A 21,298-nucleotide genomic window follows, 5' to 3' on the forward strand; every position below is an offset into this window, starting at 1 on the left:
TGTAAAAACTGTATGAAACAAACACGGATCGGTTGGTCTGCTATACGAAAAATGATCAAGAGCAGCTAGATCGCGTGATCTGAAGCTCCAAGAACAACTTCCTTTTGTGGAGGTGCCTGTCATCCTAACACGATCAGCTTTAGAAGGATACATCAAGCGCGGAAGTCGCGAAATACCGATTCAACTGATTGAAAAATTGAGCCTGCAGAATGCACTTTCACAGACACCTCTATATCATGTCCATCAATAAAACTATCTACCGAACAATAAGAAAAAAAATGACTATTTCATTTATAGCAAGTAGGTCGGCAGTAGGGAGTGTTAGGAAAGCAATCAAGAATAATTATATTAATACTACCATTCCGGTTGTTGCCTCTCTTCATTTGATCAAATAGCTTTCCACTAATATTTTTCACATTAATTGTATATATTTTTCTTTTGTAAAATTTGAATACCTATTCAATTGATAGGCACTGTATGAATTCGCGGCGGCCAAGTGAAAGGCGTGCGTCGCACATAAGTCAGACTTATAGCCCGATCGCCAACCTCATCCCAGCCAAGCCGTGCCAGCAGCTTTAAGACTGTTGTTGTTGTTGGTGTTGTGGTTCTTCTTTTTTTCGTGGTAATGACAACGCACTTAAATTTTTTAACTTTCGAAGTTGCTACTTCAATTATGTGAGACGCGGCCAAAGTGCGGAGTATTGTTATTGCCCATAAAAAAAGAGCAGGCCAGCTCATTTCAGTCCAGACCGGGCTTAAACAGTAGATGGCTGGCAAGAAAATAAAATATATACATACATGCATACTCGTATATAAAAAAGTGTATACATGTATGTACAAAAGTATATACAAAATGTATTTTTGAAAAAACCAAACACGAGCTCACGGCATGACCAGCATATGTAGGGCTTTTGCTGCCATTGTCTGCCACGACAAAACCTCAGACCCACACACACACACACACACACATACACAAATTATGGCACACACGCGCAGCTAAAAGTTTGGAAAATTTGGTTATAAGACGATGACCGACTCTGACTGCACTGGATATACGACATAAATGTAATTTGAGAGCTCCCCTAGAATGGCATAATGGCTCACTGATTGACTGCATGACTGACTGCATGATAGATGTATCGCATGACGGCTGTGTTTGGTTTGCTGATCTAGTTGTTTGACTTGCTCAAGCTGGCATTGCCTGAATGATAAAACTGCCTTTATTTACATTGGAACCACACTGCAAATATACAAGTACATAATTATTATACAGTATTTATTATTTAAAAGTGCTCATTTATACATACTATATGTGCTAATTCTAACAAAGATTGCGCCCCTTAAGAGATCAATCCTGAGATTTGCTTTTCTCCCCCACAGGAAATAGCTCTCGCCCTTCTTTATTGGAAATTAAACCAAAATATATATAGTAAATAATAGAGTTACGATCCCTTTAGACCGAAATTGAAATCTTCTCTGATGACTGAAAGTATTTCTCTCCAAAAGCAAGATCTTTTTTAACTTAAAAGCATATTAGAACTTGGTAAGAACTAAAACTAATGTTAACAAGTTCCAATGCAGTTTTCGATTGATCGCCAAACTCTCTCACCTTGGACCACTCTAAGCATAGCAGAGCATTCCGTGGGCGACTTGTCCCATTGTAACCAAAAAAAAAAAAAAAAAAAAAAAATCAAATCAAATACATACTTGTATATACCTGATTGTTTTCCGTCTTAACTCGCTTTTTGGTATCAACAGACTCAGACACAAAGCTAACCTTTCAAAATATACACAAACTGCTTTTTGTTATTCTCTTTCCTTTCCTTTTTTCTTTTTGGTAATTTAAATTGGACATAAAAGAAAAGCAGAATAATGAAATTCGAAACATTAAGAAAACAAAAACTAAAAACCAAGCCAAGAATCAAAAAATGTAACCAAAGAACGCAGCAAGATATGGAAATGGGGGGGGGGGGGGGGAAGAATACAAAATTGAACAGAAATTTTGAGCTTCAATTAAGAGGGTAACTGGTGAGCTGCGTCGCGCCGCGCCGCGCCGCCCCCTCCTGAAGGTGATTTTAAATTTTGGACAAAGTTTCAACTGCTCGTGCCCGCTCCCCTCACTCTAGCCCTCTCTCCAGCCCCAACAATTTATGGCTTGCGCTGCAATTGTTGCTCCAATTTGTTCATTGTGCGCGATCAGTTTAATTTAAGCTTAATTCGTTTAAATAAATAAGACCTGCTCAGGCTTGGCCAGTACGAGAGAGCGGGAATGAGAGTTATAGAGAGATAGAGAGTGAGAGCCAGAGCCAGAGCGAGAGCGAGAGAAAGAGAGTTTGTGTGTGTGAGAGAGAGAGAGAGGAAAGGAGCAGAACAAGTAATGAGAGTGGCTCAATCAGCTCAAAGCCAGTGTGAGCGCTGAGTTAGGAAGAGCGCGAGCACACACACACATATACAGACGCACACACATACATAAACTATAAGAAATGAACGCATTGCTCGGGCATTGAGCATTGAGCGTTTTATAATTTGAGCCAAGCTGCGAACCGCCGTCGTCGTCGCCGTTTCCTTTGCCATTTGAGTGAGTTTTTAGCAATATTCACAGCTCAGCGCAGTCGCACAAGCGAACGTATCCACGCCACACCGCAGCAGACGGCGAAGCTCGAAATATATGTATATATATATATGCATATATATATGTATATACGTTCAGTGTGTGTTTTTTTTTCGTCTTTTTTGGAGTGCGTCTTGGTCTCGGTGACAACAGATACAACTTATTGACGGAGAGCCACAGATACAGCTGCAGCAGCTACGAATACGCCAGAGACACTATAGCAGCAGCAGCAGAAGCAGAAACAGCACTATAGCGTTTTATATATAGACAGCGTCGGTTTTTGTTTAAGTTGCGCGGTTTTAGTTTAGTTGCGCGTGTTTTGTTGCAGCGACTGCAGCGGTCGCAGCTGCTGTGAAAATCGCGCTCGCCGCTAACGACGACGACGTCAACGACGACAACAACGTGCGAATTTGTTATTACAATTTGTTTGTTTGGAGCCCAAGGGTAACATTGGACATTGGAAATTCTGCCACCCCCCACCCACCTACAAGAGCTCAGCTCAGCTCTGTTCAGCTCTGTTCAGTTCAGTTCCACAGCATCATCTCCAGTTCTGAGCTCCGTATTTCAAGCCCAGGCACAGGCAAGCCGCCCAACTGCAACTAACCAAGTGGAGAACCTGTTCTAGGTCTCTGTGCCTGTGTCTGTCTGTCTGTCTGTGTCTGTATCTGTATCTGTATCTGGGTGTTTGTGTGAGTGTACGTGTGTGCATGTGTGTGTGCTTGTATGTTATTGTCGCTGCTGATACTACGGCCGCTTATGCAAATTTATAAGCCAGAGCGACGCTCGCACACCTAGCCCTGGCACTGGCACTAACACTGGCAGCTGACTTGCAACAGCCGCAGCACTCGCCGCATCTGACGCAGAACAATGAAAGTTCAGCAGCTGTGACGCAAAATACAATAACAACAAAAACAACAGAGCTAACGACAGCGACAGCAAGAACGCGGGAGCGTAGAAGGCAAAGAAAACGACGCAGAACACAGGACGAGAGGACTAGAGGACGAGGTCGAGCCACCAGATTCAACAGCCGCAAAACCCAAGTGGATTCTGAGTAAGTTCCAAGCCAAACCAATCCAACCCAAACCCCAACCGCAGCCCTAAACCCACCTGACAAACATTTTCTTTGTTTATTTGTTTGTACAAGTATATTGCAACTGCTTTTGTTTCTGGTGTTGTGTAACGCGTTGTTTCTTACCACACAGTGGTGTGACAACAAACTCGGTTCCTAACTGATTGAATGATAACCCCAGCGAAAGAATGAAACGAACTGACAGATTGTGACATTGACTAATCAGAGGCAAGCACCCACAGCACCCACACCCTATACTTGTATATACTTGCCTCATTAGCCAATTGTCACCAAGTTGGGCAATAAAAATGTGCTGTCACAAAGCTACGCTTGCCATTATTAAAGTCTCTCACGTTCTCCCATTGCTAAAGAATGTGGAATAGGTTCTTTGCAATGGAAAAAGCCAGGGAACAAATTAAATGAAATCAAGATTGAAATTCTAAAGATCAGAGTCTCACACAAGATCATCTCTAACGGTAACTTCAGACATTATTGTTGAACATAACAACTGGAAATTAAATGATCTTACACCAGAATGGAGATCTTAGCTGCCATTACCATTTAAATTATTTGCAAGGCCTTGATCAACTTAATTTTGAGATGATTATGGAATTTGCATTTAGAGGACAATAGGTCCAGCACGATTTACTCATGGAAAGTGTTCCGAATGATATATTTTTGAACATGCCGAGGGAGATACTATGAGAGACTGGGTTAAAAAGTGCCTCATGATAACCACCTGATTAAACACACAATGATAGCTGTTTAAGCTATGAAAAGATCAGTTCTCTGTTCTCAGATGCCTCACTCTCTCACATTTGATTGCTTTTCGCTTCTGTTCTATTGTTTGGTGGGGCCATCAAAGATCCACTTGGCAAGCGGCTTTTGAAGCACTTCCAGAAACATAAGTTGGCCGAGCGCGTAAGAAAACATTCCCTCGCAGCCACATAAAGCCTTTCATTATGCCGCCCAGCAGCCAGAACGGAAACAGTCAATTGAAAGAGAGGCTAGGCATTTTTTTTATATACTCGTACAAGCATACCCTATTGTTCTGGAGGTGGTGAGCTTCCACAAACACTAGCCACCGGGCTATCCATTTGTTCGGTAAGGAGAAGACCGATCGGATACAAAGAAATACATTTTGCCGGTAATTGGGATTTTTGGGGCCTTTTTCTTTAACACAGGTCATTTCGATTTTTCAATGCCCGCTATTAATGACAAGCCATTAACTATGTTTTCATTCTTGGTTTATACTTATTATATCAAGGCGGTTTATTCATTAAATTAAAGTCTCGTTTCGTAAGAAGTGGGGCCGGTGAGAAAATGGAATTCTCTTGATAGATAGGGATGCATTTTTATAGATTTTGTATTTTTTTTTATGTCTTTTTTATGGGTAGATGTCTTGATTGTTGTGGACGATTGGTTTCCATAGTCCCTAAGCTTCAACGATAGCTAGAAATATAGTGACTTACTATTACTTGATCGGTCCGTTACAAGAAAGGCAAACCAATGAACCAATAACCAGAAGGTCTACAAGTATATGCTACAAAATTATTGAAAACATCTAAGATCGTTGCATTTACAAACTTTGGCGACCCTTCAGTTCTGTAGCTTATGCCACACATACTACCTTCCAGCTATTTTTTTTTACTGACCACGCTGTGTGTGTCTCCCATGGGACTGGCTGGACCTATTATGTGCACGCTTCTTGCAATTATGTGTACATAGTTGTGGTTTTCGTTTAGTTATACGCGTTTTCAATGCAGTTCCCGACGCAGACAGAGTTGCAGCTGCCACACACAGGCAAACACACTCCCTAATGGTTGATAGACAAAGAACATACGTGCGTTGGGTTAATGGAACGTCGCAGACACGTCAGCAACTTCCGCTTTTGTTTTGCTTTGTGTGTGTGTGTGTTTTTTTGTGCTTGTAGTGCAGCTGCTTTGGACAAACTAAAAAAATAATTATTAAAAAAAAAAAAACAAAGCAAAGCAACGGCTACGACAACAAAACAATTGTATAGTTAGTCAATGCAATTAAGCAATTCGTTTGTGCCATCGCTTGTGACGTCACAAGCAGCAGCCAGCATCGGAAGCTGCGCTCCCCCGCTCTCTCGCAATCTATAATCGGTGCACTGCAGCCCCATGAAGTTTTCAGCCGGCGATTATATATACACACGTATATATACGGAGCTGGTAATACACACGTATTTATGTTAAGGTTAAAACATCTAGCGAAAAAATGTAAAAAACTTTAGCTATTTTAATTGCTTCCACACACTCGCTCGCACGCTCAGACTGAGGCAGGCTGGCAGGCTGGCAGGCGGCTTAGTCACAAATCAAAATGAATCTGAATCAATGTGTCAACAGTTGTCAAGCAGTCTGAGTTTCATTTGCTATCGCACTTAATTGCCATTTGAATAATGTTAAGTGCATAAATATTTCAAAATACTTGCATGTCAATATATTACTATATATTCCCCATACGCGAAGATTATTTGCAAACGTTCAGACTGACTTTATTTAACTTCTAATAACTGAATAAGTAATTGCAATTACCATTCTTTTGCTGCAGTTAGTAATAATTGTTTTTGTTAGAATAAAGGCTAGGCCAGTATTATTAGTACCAAAGAAAAACAAGTGCTTCTAGAGTTTACCAAATTGTTTTGTTCTACAAGTATATAAAATATCTAATACTCCAGCATTAATACGTGTTCTCCAGAAGCTCCGAAAGTTTCCTAGAATAATGCAAAATTTGTCTCATCTGTTTAATCACTCTTATCAACCCCATACATAGTTCAGTTCCCGCTCATAATGCCTTTCTCGTCATAACTCAAGAGCTCAAATTATTGGTATTACGAAAGACAAGGCAAATTATAATTTAGCACGAAAATTAAATAAAACCCTCTTTTAAGCTAGACATTATCTTGGGCTATAGTTCTTGTACTTTGATTTATCCTCCACTATTCAAGCTTTTAGTACTTTTTTAGACTGCTCTTAGCCTTCACTATCTCATCAGTGCACGATTACTTGTTCAGCTGTAGTTGCTGCCACTTTAGAAATGGATTATATTTCGTTAGAGTTTTTAAGTGAATATTCATTGTTAGTTGGTTGGTTGGTTTTAAATCGAACAGTAAACTATAGTTAGATTTGACAAACTACTTCACACTCAGAGTCGCCCTCTTCTGTGGGAATTTAAAGCTAATTGAAGGTAGCACCTCAATGCTTGCCACAGTAGTGTGTCCGAAAGAACCTATAAATGTGGATAGCACATCAGGTAGGGGTTGGTTGAAAAGCTCGGCTCTCAAGCCAGATGGTTCCCACCCCAATGTTATTTTTGTTTCGCTCTCTCGCTACCGACTATATGTGGCTTGGGTTGATGGCGAAACCACACAACACCTGTCACACTAAAAAATTAAAACAAGAAAAACAAATGCACGTGAACAAACGAACCCCAAGCTAAATGCCGACCCCATGAAATTTGCAATTTGAGCTTCGCAAGTGCCTGCAATTTTTTTTTTTTTTTTGTGAAATGATAACGACTTGGTTGAAAAATTGCACAAAATTTGCGTTTTGCGTTTGCAGGTGTTGAAGAGGGCGGCAAAAATGACAGCGACACGGCAGCAACTAATACCCATGGCCTTGACAATGAATGTTGTGCATGTTTAACTGTACATACATATATATGTATCTCCACAAGCGTGTGTGTGTGTGTGTGTGTGTGTGTGTTAATGTCTGTGGCTACTTGCTGCCGCCTTTGTTCTACTCGTAGTAGAATCATAGTTGCAATTCTAAAAGGCATTGCCAGTGGCTTGGGCCGTCTTTCACGCAACTGAGGGGTTAAGCATTAAAGGCAACTCATTATCTAAGCAGCTTTTACTATTTAGCTTCTACTATTTTAGCCACTCATATTACACAACAAATAATCTGGTGCCTAGGGAGTTGCACTGCCGAAGCTGTTCTTTCAAAATTCGCATATTTTCGAAATGATTTCAGAATAGAATCCTATTCTGAGTTACCAAAAATTTATACTTTCCATTATTTTTTCACCAGCTACTGGTTTTATGTATCTTCCTGCTAATTGAGAAATATTTTGAAATGTTCATTTAACATTATTTAATCATACTTTATATAATATACTATATTTGTTGTTTATCTTATGTATTATATTTAAAAGCTTAGGCCGCCGTTTTCATTTACATAAATAATTTTGTATTCATTCCTGATTTGCTTGCGTTAATTATTACATCTGTTTCTGCTAATTTGTTTATTTTTTTTCTTGGCTCATGCTATAGCAAATATTTCCTAAAGCGAGCACGTTTTGAAAATGTATACTATACTCTGTAAGCCGGGTAATAGGATATGCTGGCTTTGTGCGAATGTTTGTGATAGACAGCATGAAAGTATGCCATTTGATACCCTGCACCCAAATGAAATAACCCCCTTTATGAGTCAAAATAGCCATTTTCGTCTGTTCGTCCATCTGTACGAGAGTACCTTGGAAAGCTAGACTAACTCCTAGGTATGCTTATTCCCCTAAGTCTGAGAAAGGACAAGTTTATGTTTATTTCTCTGTTGCAACTCCACTCCCACTTCCGTCCTTTTCAAACCCTTATGTGTCGTCTTATTAAGATTCTTCTTGATGTGCCATTATAAAGGAATTAAAAGCCACAAAAAAATTATCTGGCCATGCTGCCAATAGCATATTTTTAATGAAATTGTTGTTGCATAGTCAATTAAGATTTTAAATATTCTTTGAATGGAACTGGCATGAAACATTTGTTTAATGACTTTGAAAAATGTTTTTCGCCAAGCCGTTGCTTGTTTCAAATTGATTCGGCAAAAGAATTATGGAATGCTAATAATTGTTAGAAACAACTTGCTGTAATACTTGTATGTATTTAAAAAATTGCCAGTTGAACTAAGTTCTATATTCTTTATAGAAATTGAAAGAGTAAAGAGTAAATAAAACTAACTGTTGAAGCTACGCAATTGATGAACATCGCGTACTTCATTTATAAACATAACTCAATTATTCAACAGTTCAGGGATATATTTCATGGTTTATCATTAAATATAGCGTACTCTTTTGATATGTTCAGAATAAGTTAGGATTTTACAAAAAATAATTCAAGAATTAAACTAATAATAATAATTAGAATAAAGAAGGTTCATTTGGAGTCTAAGAAATTGGTCATATATATAATATGAAATGTAAGTTAATGTTAAAGAATAAGAAGATAAGCTAAAAAAAAAGCCAAAATGTATGGCCCATAAATATTTAATCAATAAATATGCCGATGTATGCATTCAGTTATAAAAGCGCCTTATCGGTAAAAACAAAATACTTTATTTCTAAAGAAAAACATGAAATGAGTTTAAAAAATGGCAATTAGGCAATTAATAAAAGGCAAGTTATGCAAAAAATGGAATGAAATTGGAACTTACAGTCCATTAAAAACTCAAAAGTGACAACGTATCTTAATAGAAGTGTTCCAGAATTCTGAGTACCACCTTTTGATCATTTTTTTCAGCATATGCAAGAGTATTTTTTCCAGTTTTTGCACAAAAATGCCAACAATTTTATCGTCAAATATTAATTGCACATATGTTTGTAACTAAATGGTTTTAAGATCGACTACATCATACGTAGAGCTGGCAAAGCAATAATCCGTATATATGTATGTACTATACTTATGACAAATGTGCTAAGCCATTAATTTTTTCACAGCGCACCAACAATCAGTTCTGCTTCACACACTATATTGGCTAAATCAGTGCTCAAGTCTGCATCATTTGAAATGTTTTACTTTTCCCAGAACAGATTCCAGCATGCCCCCGCCTTCAGATATTTGACTAATTGACCCAATACAAAGGCATATATGTACATATATATCGGTATAAGCATTGCATAGCTGAGTTAAAAAGGTCGCGGCACCTTAACAATTTGTTGTCACCTCGCCTGAGATTTTTTATATTTTTTATTGTAAGTCGTCTTTTTGAGATCCAATTTCGTTTGCGTTGCATGCAAATCGTCTGGGACAGAGGGTGGGGCAAAGGCCGCAGCAGCTGTTTGCGTGCAGGGTGCATTGCACCCAAGTACAACAACAACAGCAGCAACAACAATAATAACTACACACATTTGTGGAGCAAACGCCAATTACAGATTTAAATGGCGCATCAATTTCACTCGAAAAACGAAAAGGCCGGCCGCCCCAGCCAGACGACCAACGATTCTGTCAGTCAGGGAATTGATAGCGTTGCTTAATTGAAATTGAAGCTGTAGCGCTTGTCTGCAGATTCTATTAGTTGATTTATGAATATGCCTGTGGCAGGCCACCCCTTTCCCATCCCCGTCCCCCTCCCCATCGAAGTTCGACATTAAAAATAAAAATAATAACCACAAGAGCAGCAATCAGCAGCATTTGGAAAACTATCGTGTTGTATTGATTAAAATGTTAAGCATTACGATAAACAAATGACAAAAAGTGAGGCAAAAAATTTACATTTTTCGGCAAACTTCAATTAGCAAGCTATTTGTTTTGTTCGCTAATCGAAGAGACAACGTTTTCAAACAACAAAGGTCTACAAAGGCGAACAAGCTGCCTCTTCGCCTGCGACATTTTCAATCAAACTAATGTTTTCAATATGCCATCGCCAGCAATCTAACAATCTCGCATTGTTCCTTATCTTTACAGTTGATATGCGTCGGCTGTGTGTTATCATTAACAACGACACCTCCAACAACAACAACAACTACAACATCGAAAACAAAACTAAATTGAAGATCACATTAAGAGCAAACGCCTAGCCGTCTTACGTTTACCAACACTGCCGCACAGCGTGTCTTCTCATAATACAAGAACAACAACAACAACTACAACAGCCACAACAAAAAAAAAAAGACTACTTTTTCTCGCACTTGCACTCCCACTAAAGCCAAAACCGTGCCAAGATGTATAAGCTATTGGGCAGCCTGAAGAGTTACCTCAAATGGCAGGACATACAAACGGATAACGCCGTATTCCGCTTGCACAACTCCTTTACCACGGTGCTCCTGCTCACCTGCAGTCTGATCATCACGGCCACCCAATATGTGGGCCAGCCGATCAGTTGCATTGTGAATGGCATACCACCGCATGTGGTAAACACATTCTGCTGGATCCACAGTACTTTCACCATGCCCGATGCATTTCGCAGACAGGTAAGTCAACCAAGTTTATCTTCGCCGCTCTCCGAGAGCATTTCTTTTTTTAAGTCTACAAAGATATAAATACCTCAGCAAAAACACATTGAAGCCAGAAAGCTTACACAATAGTTACACTTACGAAATAGTAATCACAATAGTTACACTTACGAAATAGTAATCAGAATAGATTCTCTGGAGAAGTCTCCAGTCTCCCCTATTTTCCATAATACTAACTCTACAAATTTGATCCACCTATTCACAATGAGTGCACTCTTTGCACGATAAAAATAGTCTTTATTTTACTACAAGCTCTACACAAATATAGCTTACCACCGCAATAACACAATTAAATAGTTACACTTACGAAATAGTAATCAGAATAAATTCTCTGGAGAAGTCTCCAAATAAATCCAAATTACTAATTCTACAGATTAGATCCATCTATTCACAATAAGCGCGCTCTATGCAAAGTTAGTCTTTATTTTACTTACTCTCCAAACTCTACACAAGTATAGCTACAATGATATATCCCCGCGATATCACAATTAAACCAGAGAAACTTACATAAAGCCAAATAGTAATCAGAATAGATTCTCTGCAGAAGTCTCCAGTCTCCGCAAATATCCAAAATACTAACTCTACAAATTCGATCCATTTGTCACAATAAACGCGCTCTATGCATATCAAAGTTAGTCTTTATTTTACTTACTCTACAAACTCTACTGAATGCAAATATAGCTACAATGATATATAATTAAGCCGCAGATCTTTACATAAAGCCAAATAGTCATTAGAATAGATTACAAACCCTACATATTTGATCCACTTATTCATAATAAGCGCACTCTATGCACAAAAAAGACTTGCAATTTATTCTACAACAACTCGACAGCTGAATGCAAATAAAGCCACAAAGATACAAATTTTTACACTTACGAATAGTAATCAGAAGGGATTCTCTCCACTTGAATCCAAATTACTAACTCTACATACATACGTTATCCATATAATCACAATAACCGCGCTTTATCCACAATAAAGACTCACTACGTTCTCTACAAATAGAGAGGAGTCTATTAATAGTCAGCAAAAAGTGCAATCTCTACAAATCTATTATTTGAAATTGCAATGCAAACCTATATGTAAAACCTCATCGACAATTAAATAGAACAAACTCTTTTAAAGAAAATATCATAAAACTCTACAAACTCTACACAACGAATTCGCATTATCGCGTTGAAATCTCTGCATAACAATTTGTTTTGACAAACACATTTAGTGCGCAACCAAGCTACATAAATTCTAAAGATGCAGTCTACAAAGTCGTAAAACCATAAAATGCTGATCACCATGGGGGCATAAACAATCTCCAAATGCAAGTATTGCCTTTACTTTCATTATTATCATTTGGGATATATATGAATACATGATAAGTAATTGCTATATACTCTCCACTCTACACTTTATTTTAAATTTTTGGAAATTAAGTGTTGTTTGATACTCAAACAAACGCGGACTGTTGGGTGTGTTGTCTACAAACTCTCCATCGAACAATTTGAGGCTTCGGAAACATCTAAGCAATCTTCAAAATACAGAGAAGCGTACTTCATTGTTGTTGGATCAATTTAAATGCCACTTCCTCTATGGCATAGTAAGTAGCTGCGATTGAGTTCTCCATTTATTCTCGTACATACAACTATACCTCAGTCTATTGAGCCCATTGTCAAAAGCTGTATGCCGCCTGCCATTTTGGAGGCTGTCACATCCTCTCTCCTCTATCGCCGCATAAAGCACACAATAGCCGCGCACGTCTCGATCTGGCCAGGTAATACCTATATTCGTATTCAGGTATTCAGGGTGCGGGAACGGGAACCACGCAATATTAATGCGCGCCACTATAAAGCAATTATAAAATGGGCGTTGTCCGCGTTGCTCTGCCACGCACCGATTTATGTGCGAGTTATTATTTTTGTGGTTATTGTCGATGTCGCTCGTGTTGTTGTTCTTGTTGTTGTTGTTGTTGTTGTACTGTCAGCCCGGCCGCCTGCATGTCGCGCATGCGCAAAGGCACACCATAAAAGCTTCGCCCCAAGTTGTTTGTGACCCGAAAAACAGAAAAGAAAAAACAAAGTTGAAAATAAAGCAGAGCACACACACACACACACACACAGATGGGCTACCCACAAAATAAATGCGTTTTAAATTGAATTTGCGAAAGAGGCTCGATGAATACGACCAAGGCAGACCCAGCAGCCAACCGAGCAGGAGGCTCACAGAAGCTCAACAAGGCACAAGATTCAAGTCTCGGCTCAAATTTCAAGGGACGCAGGAAACCGTCTGCTTCCATTCGTTTCTTAGAATTTCTGCTGACTGTAAATTTTAAATGCAAACTCTCTCTTATAATTGTTTTTTCATCAGGGAATTTTTTGACAAAGACAGCCTTCAGCCACCACCCTCGAAACGAAAAATTGTTTATTTGCTTGTTTGTTTTTCAAAGGCAAGAACGGATTGAGAGAAGGGTTGTGGTATCTACTGATTTATTTATTTATTTATTATTATTATTTTTTTTTTTTATTTAAGTTAAATATATTATAAAATAATATACTTAAGGGGTAAGAGTACTAGCTACTGAGGCCTACGACTCTATGGTAATACTATGTACAAAAATTAGTTATTATTATTATTTCCTAGTGTGACAAGAAAAATTCTTAAATATAGTATTAATGCACTAGTCAAAAGAAACATGCAATTTTCATTAAACAAATTTAAGAGGGTTTGATTAACCTACTTAATCTATTTCATAAAATTGGAGATACATCTAAAAGACTATTTTATGTTGCAGACATTTTATGTTGTTAGTTACTTATTTTTAAGAACAAATTGAATTGTTCCCTAAATTCCGATGCACTACTAATTTTCTTGAAATATTGAGGTAGTTGATTCCACAGGCGAATAGCATGAATAAAGATATTGTTTATATTATTAGTTCTTGAGGAGGCACCAAAACGTAGTTTTTCATATAAGTAGCCCGGTTCTCTGGTATATCTTTTATGCAGATTCCTTAACTGACCTCTTGAGGTCTAAAGTCCAGATCTAGACCTATATATCCTGATCTTATTCGTCAGTGCCTACTCAGTTATTTTCTCCTCTTTGGCTAAACTCTAATTATAATGTTACCATTAAAGAAGTTCTCTCTTGCCTGAGAGTTATAATGCCTGTCCTATAAGAACTCAAGAGCAGGATATGATATCAGGATGTGGACCAAGAATTACAGTCTTAACGCAAATTCTTTCTTTTAAGTCACATACGAAAGATGACTATAATTTAATGGTTTATTTTATTGGAGTTCCAATCTTATCCAAGTCTACCCATCTTCTTGTTTTGTCAATTGCCAAAATATTCAAATATCTCTTCTTTTAATTAAGCCAGTTTCAGTTCAAGATGTTTGTATTACTCCCAAAAAGAAAAACGGTCTTTAATCCAAAACAGGCTAACCTCAGCGTAATATATACTATTCATAGGTGCTATGAAAACGCAGATAGAGACTCTGAAGTAGAAATCTTTGGATGCAACGAAATATAGAAAACTGAACCAATCGCTTTTATATATGACTGAAAAAACTAGGACTAGTAATTAGTTTATGAAATAATTACTTTTCGATTACGATGGCAACTTAATATGAGTTTTTTTTATCTCTATTGGTTCCTACCTCCGTGCCGGTCTGCTATAAAGAGCTTCTCTAAAATATATTTAATTATTTTATTATTATAATATTATTTTTTTATAGCTCATGCTCTTTGTCTTCTATGCTATGAAGCTGTTCTGCTTTGATTTTAAAAACCTATCATCGTACTTATAATAAAAATATTATAATTTATATATATAACATATATATAATACATATATATACTTATAATATTTTACATTGTCACAATATTGTAGATGAAATTAATGGAAGAAAATCCATAGAATCGTATACACAACACTGGCAGATAAAAACCCAGAAAACATATTTCTAGATTACAAGATAAAAATCTTGGTCAGGCAGGCAAATAATTTGCACACAGATTTGTCGAGTTTTTACAAATAAACTTGAATAAAATACAAGTATAATACAATAATATTACTTCAATTGAAGTAAATAAGAACTATATTAGTTTTCTGGTAAAAGCGTCTTTACGTATTTCTTTCCAACGCCTGCTGGTAGAATACAAGTAACACAAAAATTGTGGCCTATAACTTATTGTACACATATTGTATACAGATTACTGAAGAAAAGACTGCTCTTTTCTTGAATATAAGAAAATACACTAGATAGATGCGAACAGCATTATTTTTTTAACCTATGATTATTGCTAAATTTTTTGTTGTTCTTTTTCTTGCAGGTCGGACGCGAAGTGGCGCATCCTGGCGTGGCCAATGATTTTGGAGATGAGGACGCAAAGAAGTACTATACCTACTATCAGTGGGTGTGCTTCGTCCTCTTCTTTCAGGTAAGTGATTGTCTAGACGGCGGTCGTGGCTCGTTGCACGTGGCGTATGCGTAATGTGCTTCTAATGATGATTTATGGGCTGTCAATTGAAGGCATAGCCGGTCCCTGGTCCCAATCAAATGCCAATCAAGCGAGTCTAAAAATATACCCCTTGGTATGTAAAATAACAGTCGTTGTCCACTGCTTGGTTCCAGAGACGTGCTTTCAATTCCATACGCATAGACATACTCCAATTAAGTTTAATTGGACGCATGCGTGTTTTGTGTGATCGGTGATGGGGGATGGGGATGGTGATGGGGATGGTGATGGGCATGGTGATGGGGTTCGGGGATAGAGCGGGGAAGGTGGTTGTGTGGTGGATGTGGTGGGTGCGATCAACTCTTGGTATTTGCTCAGTTCAATGTTTCAGCAAGTGCGCTCAATCAAGCATGATTGCGTGCTGGTTGCGCAAACGCACAGCAACTTAGCGCGCCCCTTACATATTATGAGCAAACATGAAGACGACAACAATGCAAACAACAAAAAACAAGAGGCATGAGCAACAATCACTGGAAGTTGTGAAATGCCAAGCTTTTGTGTAATGACTTGTCAAAAAATAGCAACAAAAACAGCAACAAAACAACAACTACAGCACCAGCCGCTTTGACGTACTCGTCGTATGTTAAGAGTCAAGGCAGTGCTTAGCATATGTTTGTTTTTTTTTCTTCTTCTAATTTTCTATTTTTTCCGATTCTGTATGCCAATCAAATCAAGTATTCGTTGTCGGTGGCTCACAAAACATTCAGTTCATGATTCAATGGAAGAGAAACTTTTGAAAAAGTATCGCTTCATTTGCTGCAGCAACAGCGGCCATTAACATTGCCATAACATTGTAATGTAACATTAACATTGTTCGGCCCTTTTAACAGCGCTGTACGTAGCAGCAAACGGAATTGAATGGCAGCTCTGTTGTTTCCAGATGCTGTTAAAATTCAATTGAAGAACACCACGAAATATTTGTTACACTACCGTCTAAAACAGAGTCTAAACTAAAGTCTCCACAGATTTTATACCCTTTACTCATACAATTTTTCCAGAGTTTGAAAAAAAAGAAACTATGTAGAAAAGAAATCATGAGTAGATTAGATATAAACATAAAAATAAAACTTGTAACTTTTATAGTTAACTGTTGTTTGTGTTTAAGCTTCAACAAAGAGAGCAACAACAACAACCGCAGCTTGGCAAGGACTACTTTCTTCTAAGTTCACCCATATATCAGGAAGAAACGTGACATGAGGGCAAAACAGAAAGAAAAGCGGAGGTTATTGTTTAATAGAATAAAACATTTGCTTGCCCTTTATCTCTTATAATTCGTGAGATCATATCGACTCATCTTGCATACTAATCGAAAATGAATTTTGTGAGATCTGCCATACGTTCTTCTAGGTGTTTACCGAGTTTGCTGACTCTAGCTCTTACAATTCTTGAGATACTTGCGTTCATACAGACGAACGCATAGACGTACCTCATCTTGCATGCTGAGCAAGAATATATGTATGAACTCTGTGAGAAGTGTACAAGTAGGGGTGTTTTACGTATTCACACAAAGTTATATAACTTTCACGAGATTTCATTCTCAGTTGCATGCATTTTGTAAAAATCATAAATATGTTTGCTTGACCAAATCTGGACCAACCCTCAGCCAGCTCTGCAAGGATAATCTCTCTTTACTGAGTGGAACTGCTGTTCATTTTTATGAATTGTTTCTAGACATTATGTCGTTGTTGTGGGATATATTTGTGATGCATAACAATTATATATACGATCGCACACATGCAACGAAAATGCCCAAATAAATTGGTCCTTTATTTAAATCGGATCTTTTGAAATTATCATGTTCTTGCTCTTCCACAGGCCATTGCGTGCTACACTCCAAAGTTTCTTTGGGACAAGTTTGAGGGCGGCCTGATGCGAATGATTGTCATGGGTCTGAACATAACGATCTGTACGCGCGAGGAGAAGGAAGCTAAACGCGATGCACTGCTCGACTATCTGATCAAGCATGTGAAGGTGCGTACCCATTCAAGGGCCCTCCAAATTAAGAAACTAATGTGAAATATATATATATATATGTATCTTCTCTGTAGCGCCACAAGCTGTACGCCATACGCTACTGGGCCTGTGAGGTGCTGTGCTTCATCAACATCATTGTGCAAATGTATTTGATGAATCGCTTCTTCGACGGGGAGTTCATGTCGTATGGCACGCGTATAATGCAGTTGTCGGATGTGCCGCAGGAGCAGCGCATCGATCCCATGGTATATGTGTTTCCACGGGTCACCAAGTGCATCTTCCACAAGTATGGTGCTTCCGGATCGCTGCAGAAGCACGACTCGCTCTGCATCCTGCCGCTGAACATTGTGAATGAGAAAACGTATGTGTTTATTTGGTTCTGGTTTTGGATTCTACTCATCCTGCTCATAGGCCTGATGATTTTCCGGTAAGTGCGGCTAACTTTTGTTGGTTTTGGTATCGTTATTTGTTGATGACACATCTTCCTCAATACAGCGGCTGCATCATCTTCATGCCCAAGTTCCGGCCACGTCTTCTGAATGCACGCAATCGCATGATTTCCATGGATACTTGTCGCGTGCTATCACGCAGACTGGACATTGGAGACTGGTGGCTCATCTATATGCTGGGTCGCAATCTCGATCCGGTCATTTACAAGGATGTGATGGCCGAGTTTGCCAAGCAGGTGGAGCCCTCGAAATATGAACGCACCAAATGATTGGCGCACCATCAGGCCCATGAATTATTATTATTTAGCACAAATCATGACAATTAGTTGAAAAGAGAAAGAAAAAAAGAAAACACAACAGCAACCGAAACCGAAACAATATCTGCAACAATATGCAACGCCTGATCACAACAAGCCCAGCACCGCCCCGCCCCAACCCATTCCATTTCCGATAATTCGACAATGAAAAAATCTAACGTAGTTCTGTGATTCAACGCATTAATCCGAAAGTTCTTCGTGTTGCAGCCTTTGGGGCAAAAAAAAAAACAACAACAACAACAAAAGAAACACAAAGTTCAAAAGGCTGGCATATGCCTGCGCCCATGCGCCGCCCACTGAATACAAACTAACATGCAACTGGAATCGTTGTGTGCGCCCTAACTTGGACCAATTCTTAATCAATGATCACAACTCGAATCGCATGGACAGCAAAGAAAATGAGAAAAGAACCGAGATTTTCCTTTGAACGTTTTCTGCTATAAAACAAAAAAGAAGCAACTAAATTTTTTTTCTTATTTTTAAATTTAATTTAATTGATAGCACGTATTTATGTAGTTTAAAAGACAAGAACGTAGCGTAAAGAAGAGAGTACCCGATTACCCTTTGGGTACAGGGTATAATGAGCCCCACGAAATTCTAAAAAGCTGCAAAACTGCACGCATTCTATGCAACTACTTGAGTGCAACTTTTTGCAGCAACCATTTACATACATTATAATACCTACATAGATATGCAACAAATGTGCGACGCTTCACAATAATACGAAAACATACACATAATAATAATAAATATTGCTTTTGAGTCTTTCATAACATAATAAACACTGTAACCGTTACTGTTGCATTAATGCATGAATGAAACAGCATAATTTGTACCTACTTAGCTCGAGGCGTTTTTTCGGCACATCCTTGAAGCGTATTTTGAAATCAGGCTCTTGGGCTGATTTTTATCGATGAAATGCTCTATGTTAAGTTTATTGTATAGTTTTAGGCGAAAATTGCAAGTTTTTTTTATAAAAATCAAAATATATATAAATATATATGTATTTAATAAAACTTCAAATACATAGATTGTGTCATCTTGTACTTTTATTTCGGTGATAAACAAATTCAAATTTAATTTCAAAATCTAGTTCACAAACATTACAACAGGTGGCGTATTGACACTTCTATGTTAAGTACTTATCAATGCTACCCATCCGCAGTGCAGCGATACCTCGAACAGTTGTGTGTTTGTACTCATAGGCATTATTTTCTGGCGGAATTCCGACAATTCAATAGATATTTCTAATTAAGACAGTTGAAACAAGTTGGCTTTGAGCGCAAATAAAACAAATCATTAAAATTGTCAAATATTACTGCAAATATTTTTCGCGTAATCGCAATTGCCTACTGTGCTTTGCAGCACTGGCCTGCCAAACAAACGTTTCCAGTTTGATTTCAACTTCTCCATAAGACGACTGTAAAAATCAAATTCTTCATAAAAAAAAAATACTTACATTTTGAACATCCCTGCCTGCGATTTATAGCTATAAAATAAATGGAAATTGTACGATTTAAAATATATTTTGACCGTCGAAAATTTAGCGTAAAAACTCTGTTTTTTACTTAAAACAAAAATCTAACAACAATAGAAAAGTAAGAAACAGTATTCATGCTTAACTGCTTTTATTTTTCAAAAGCTACCCTTTTCAAAATGAAAATTCAAAATTACGGTCCCTCTTAGAGCTGCATAGTGTTTGAAATGGTCACCGATAATTTTGATATCGATGTCTGCAATACATCGATTTCTTTTCACCACTAGCAGCAAAACGCACATCACAACTTTAAAGCATCAATAAATTTCCAAAAGAAATTGAAATCGAATTGTGCATAAATAAAAATAAATCAATAGTTTTTATTAGTGATAATTTGTATACACAACCCAAAATGTGATGTTAAGTGTATGTGTCCTCATCGCGCGAAAAACAACCTCGGCAAAGGCCAGGCAAGGCCTACGTTTGCGAAGAAAAAAGAGCAGTAGCCTAAATGTCGCAAAAATAAATAATCACACACAAACGCGCACACAAAACACCGATTAATTTTTTTTGCACAATTATGTGTGCATATGACGCAGTAGTAAAAAAATCATTAGCAATAGTGAGTGCAAGACGCTAGTGTGTGCGAAGAGTACGAGACGAAAGAAACACGCACGAAATGGCGGTGCAGCAAAATAAATAAATGAACGCAAACGCAAAATAAAAGAAAAAAACAAACATATCGGCACACACACACACACACATGCAAACACGCTCAGCAACTAAAATGTGGGCGCCGCTATTGCTGGCGCTGGATGTGCCCTACGTCAACTTTGTGGGTGGGAGTGGGATGTTCGGGCGGGAGGGAGGTAGTTGGCTACTGCAGACTAAAAAGTAATTAGGGGCCTCAATCAGCGGTGTGTCACAGTTACGGTGGTCGGCAAGTCGTAGTTAAATCCGTCAGATCTATGTATGTAAACAACAACAAGCCAGCACCTACACCAATACATATGTACATATAGGTATTATATACATATGTACGTACATATTTACATATGTATATAGATGTAAACATTTGTTAACTACTACTTTTATGCTAGAAAGAAAACAGAAAATCTTTTCAAGATTTCGGCAAAAAATGGCCGCACAAACGCCAAGTCTTGAACTTTAGTTGCTCACGAAAGTCACCTATATTTGAAAATTCGAGTGCGTGTTTTTTTTAAACAACCTTCTGATTTCGCCGTGTGCTAAGCGTTTAGTTTTCATTATTTGTGTCTTTGTTTGGCGCCAATTTCGTGCATTAATTATTTTCAAAAAATGTGTATGGAAAAACTGTTCTATGGAGTAGCAGGTTGACAAATAAGCAATCCGTTGACTCCAAATTTGCCTTTGTTGGTCGAATAAACGTTGTTGTAGCGCCCTTTAGTTCCAATACAGACGAAGCGAGGGTTTTGCGTATGTGTTTTGTTTTCGCTTTTGTTTTTGTATTGTGTGTTAATTTCTTCACGCCTGTGGCTGGTCCGTTCATGAAACGGTGACTGTGACCGGAGGAGGTGGCAGGGCAGAAGTTTGAGTGTGTGAAAAAAGCGCATTTAGCAGCGCTGTTGAGGCATTGCCGTAAGCTGATACAATATTCAACCCC

At 38.1% G+C, this 21,298-nt stretch overlaps 1 protein-coding gene across 2 annotated transcripts; it reads left to right on the forward strand.

The window, feature by feature from the left end:
- Nucleotides 1-2,669: 2,669 nt before the first annotated feature.
- Nucleotides 2,670-18,643, forward strand: LOC115627032 (innexin inx1). 2 transcript variants are annotated; one of them, XM_030522562.1, is made up of 6 exons: nt 2,670-3,662; nt 10,378-10,883; nt 15,254-15,361; nt 17,255-17,410; nt 17,488-17,840; nt 17,909-18,643. In XM_030522562.1, exons 2-6 carry the CDS (start codon nt 10,635-10,637, stop codon nt 18,129-18,131), a joined length of 1,089 nt encoding a protein of 362 aa, XP_030378422.1. In that variant the 5' UTR covers nt 2,670-3,662; nt 10,378-10,634; the 3' UTR covers nt 18,132-18,643. The 2 variants fall into 2 exon arrangements, with proteins under 2 accessions (XP_030378422.1, XP_030378423.1); XM_030522563.1 differs by lacking the exon at nt 2,670-3,662 and adding an exon at nt 10,121-10,167.
- Nucleotides 18,644-21,298: the final 2,655 nt, after the last annotated feature.

Source organism: Scaptodrosophila lebanonensis, unplaced genomic scaffold (genome assembly GCF_003285725.1).
Source record: "Scaptodrosophila lebanonensis strain 11010-0011.00,11010-0021.00 unplaced genomic scaffold, SlebRS2 tig00000089-arrow-pilon, whole genome shotgun sequence".
NCBI classification, from domain to species: domain Eukaryota; kingdom Metazoa; phylum Arthropoda; class Insecta; order Diptera; family Drosophilidae; genus Scaptodrosophila; species Scaptodrosophila lebanonensis.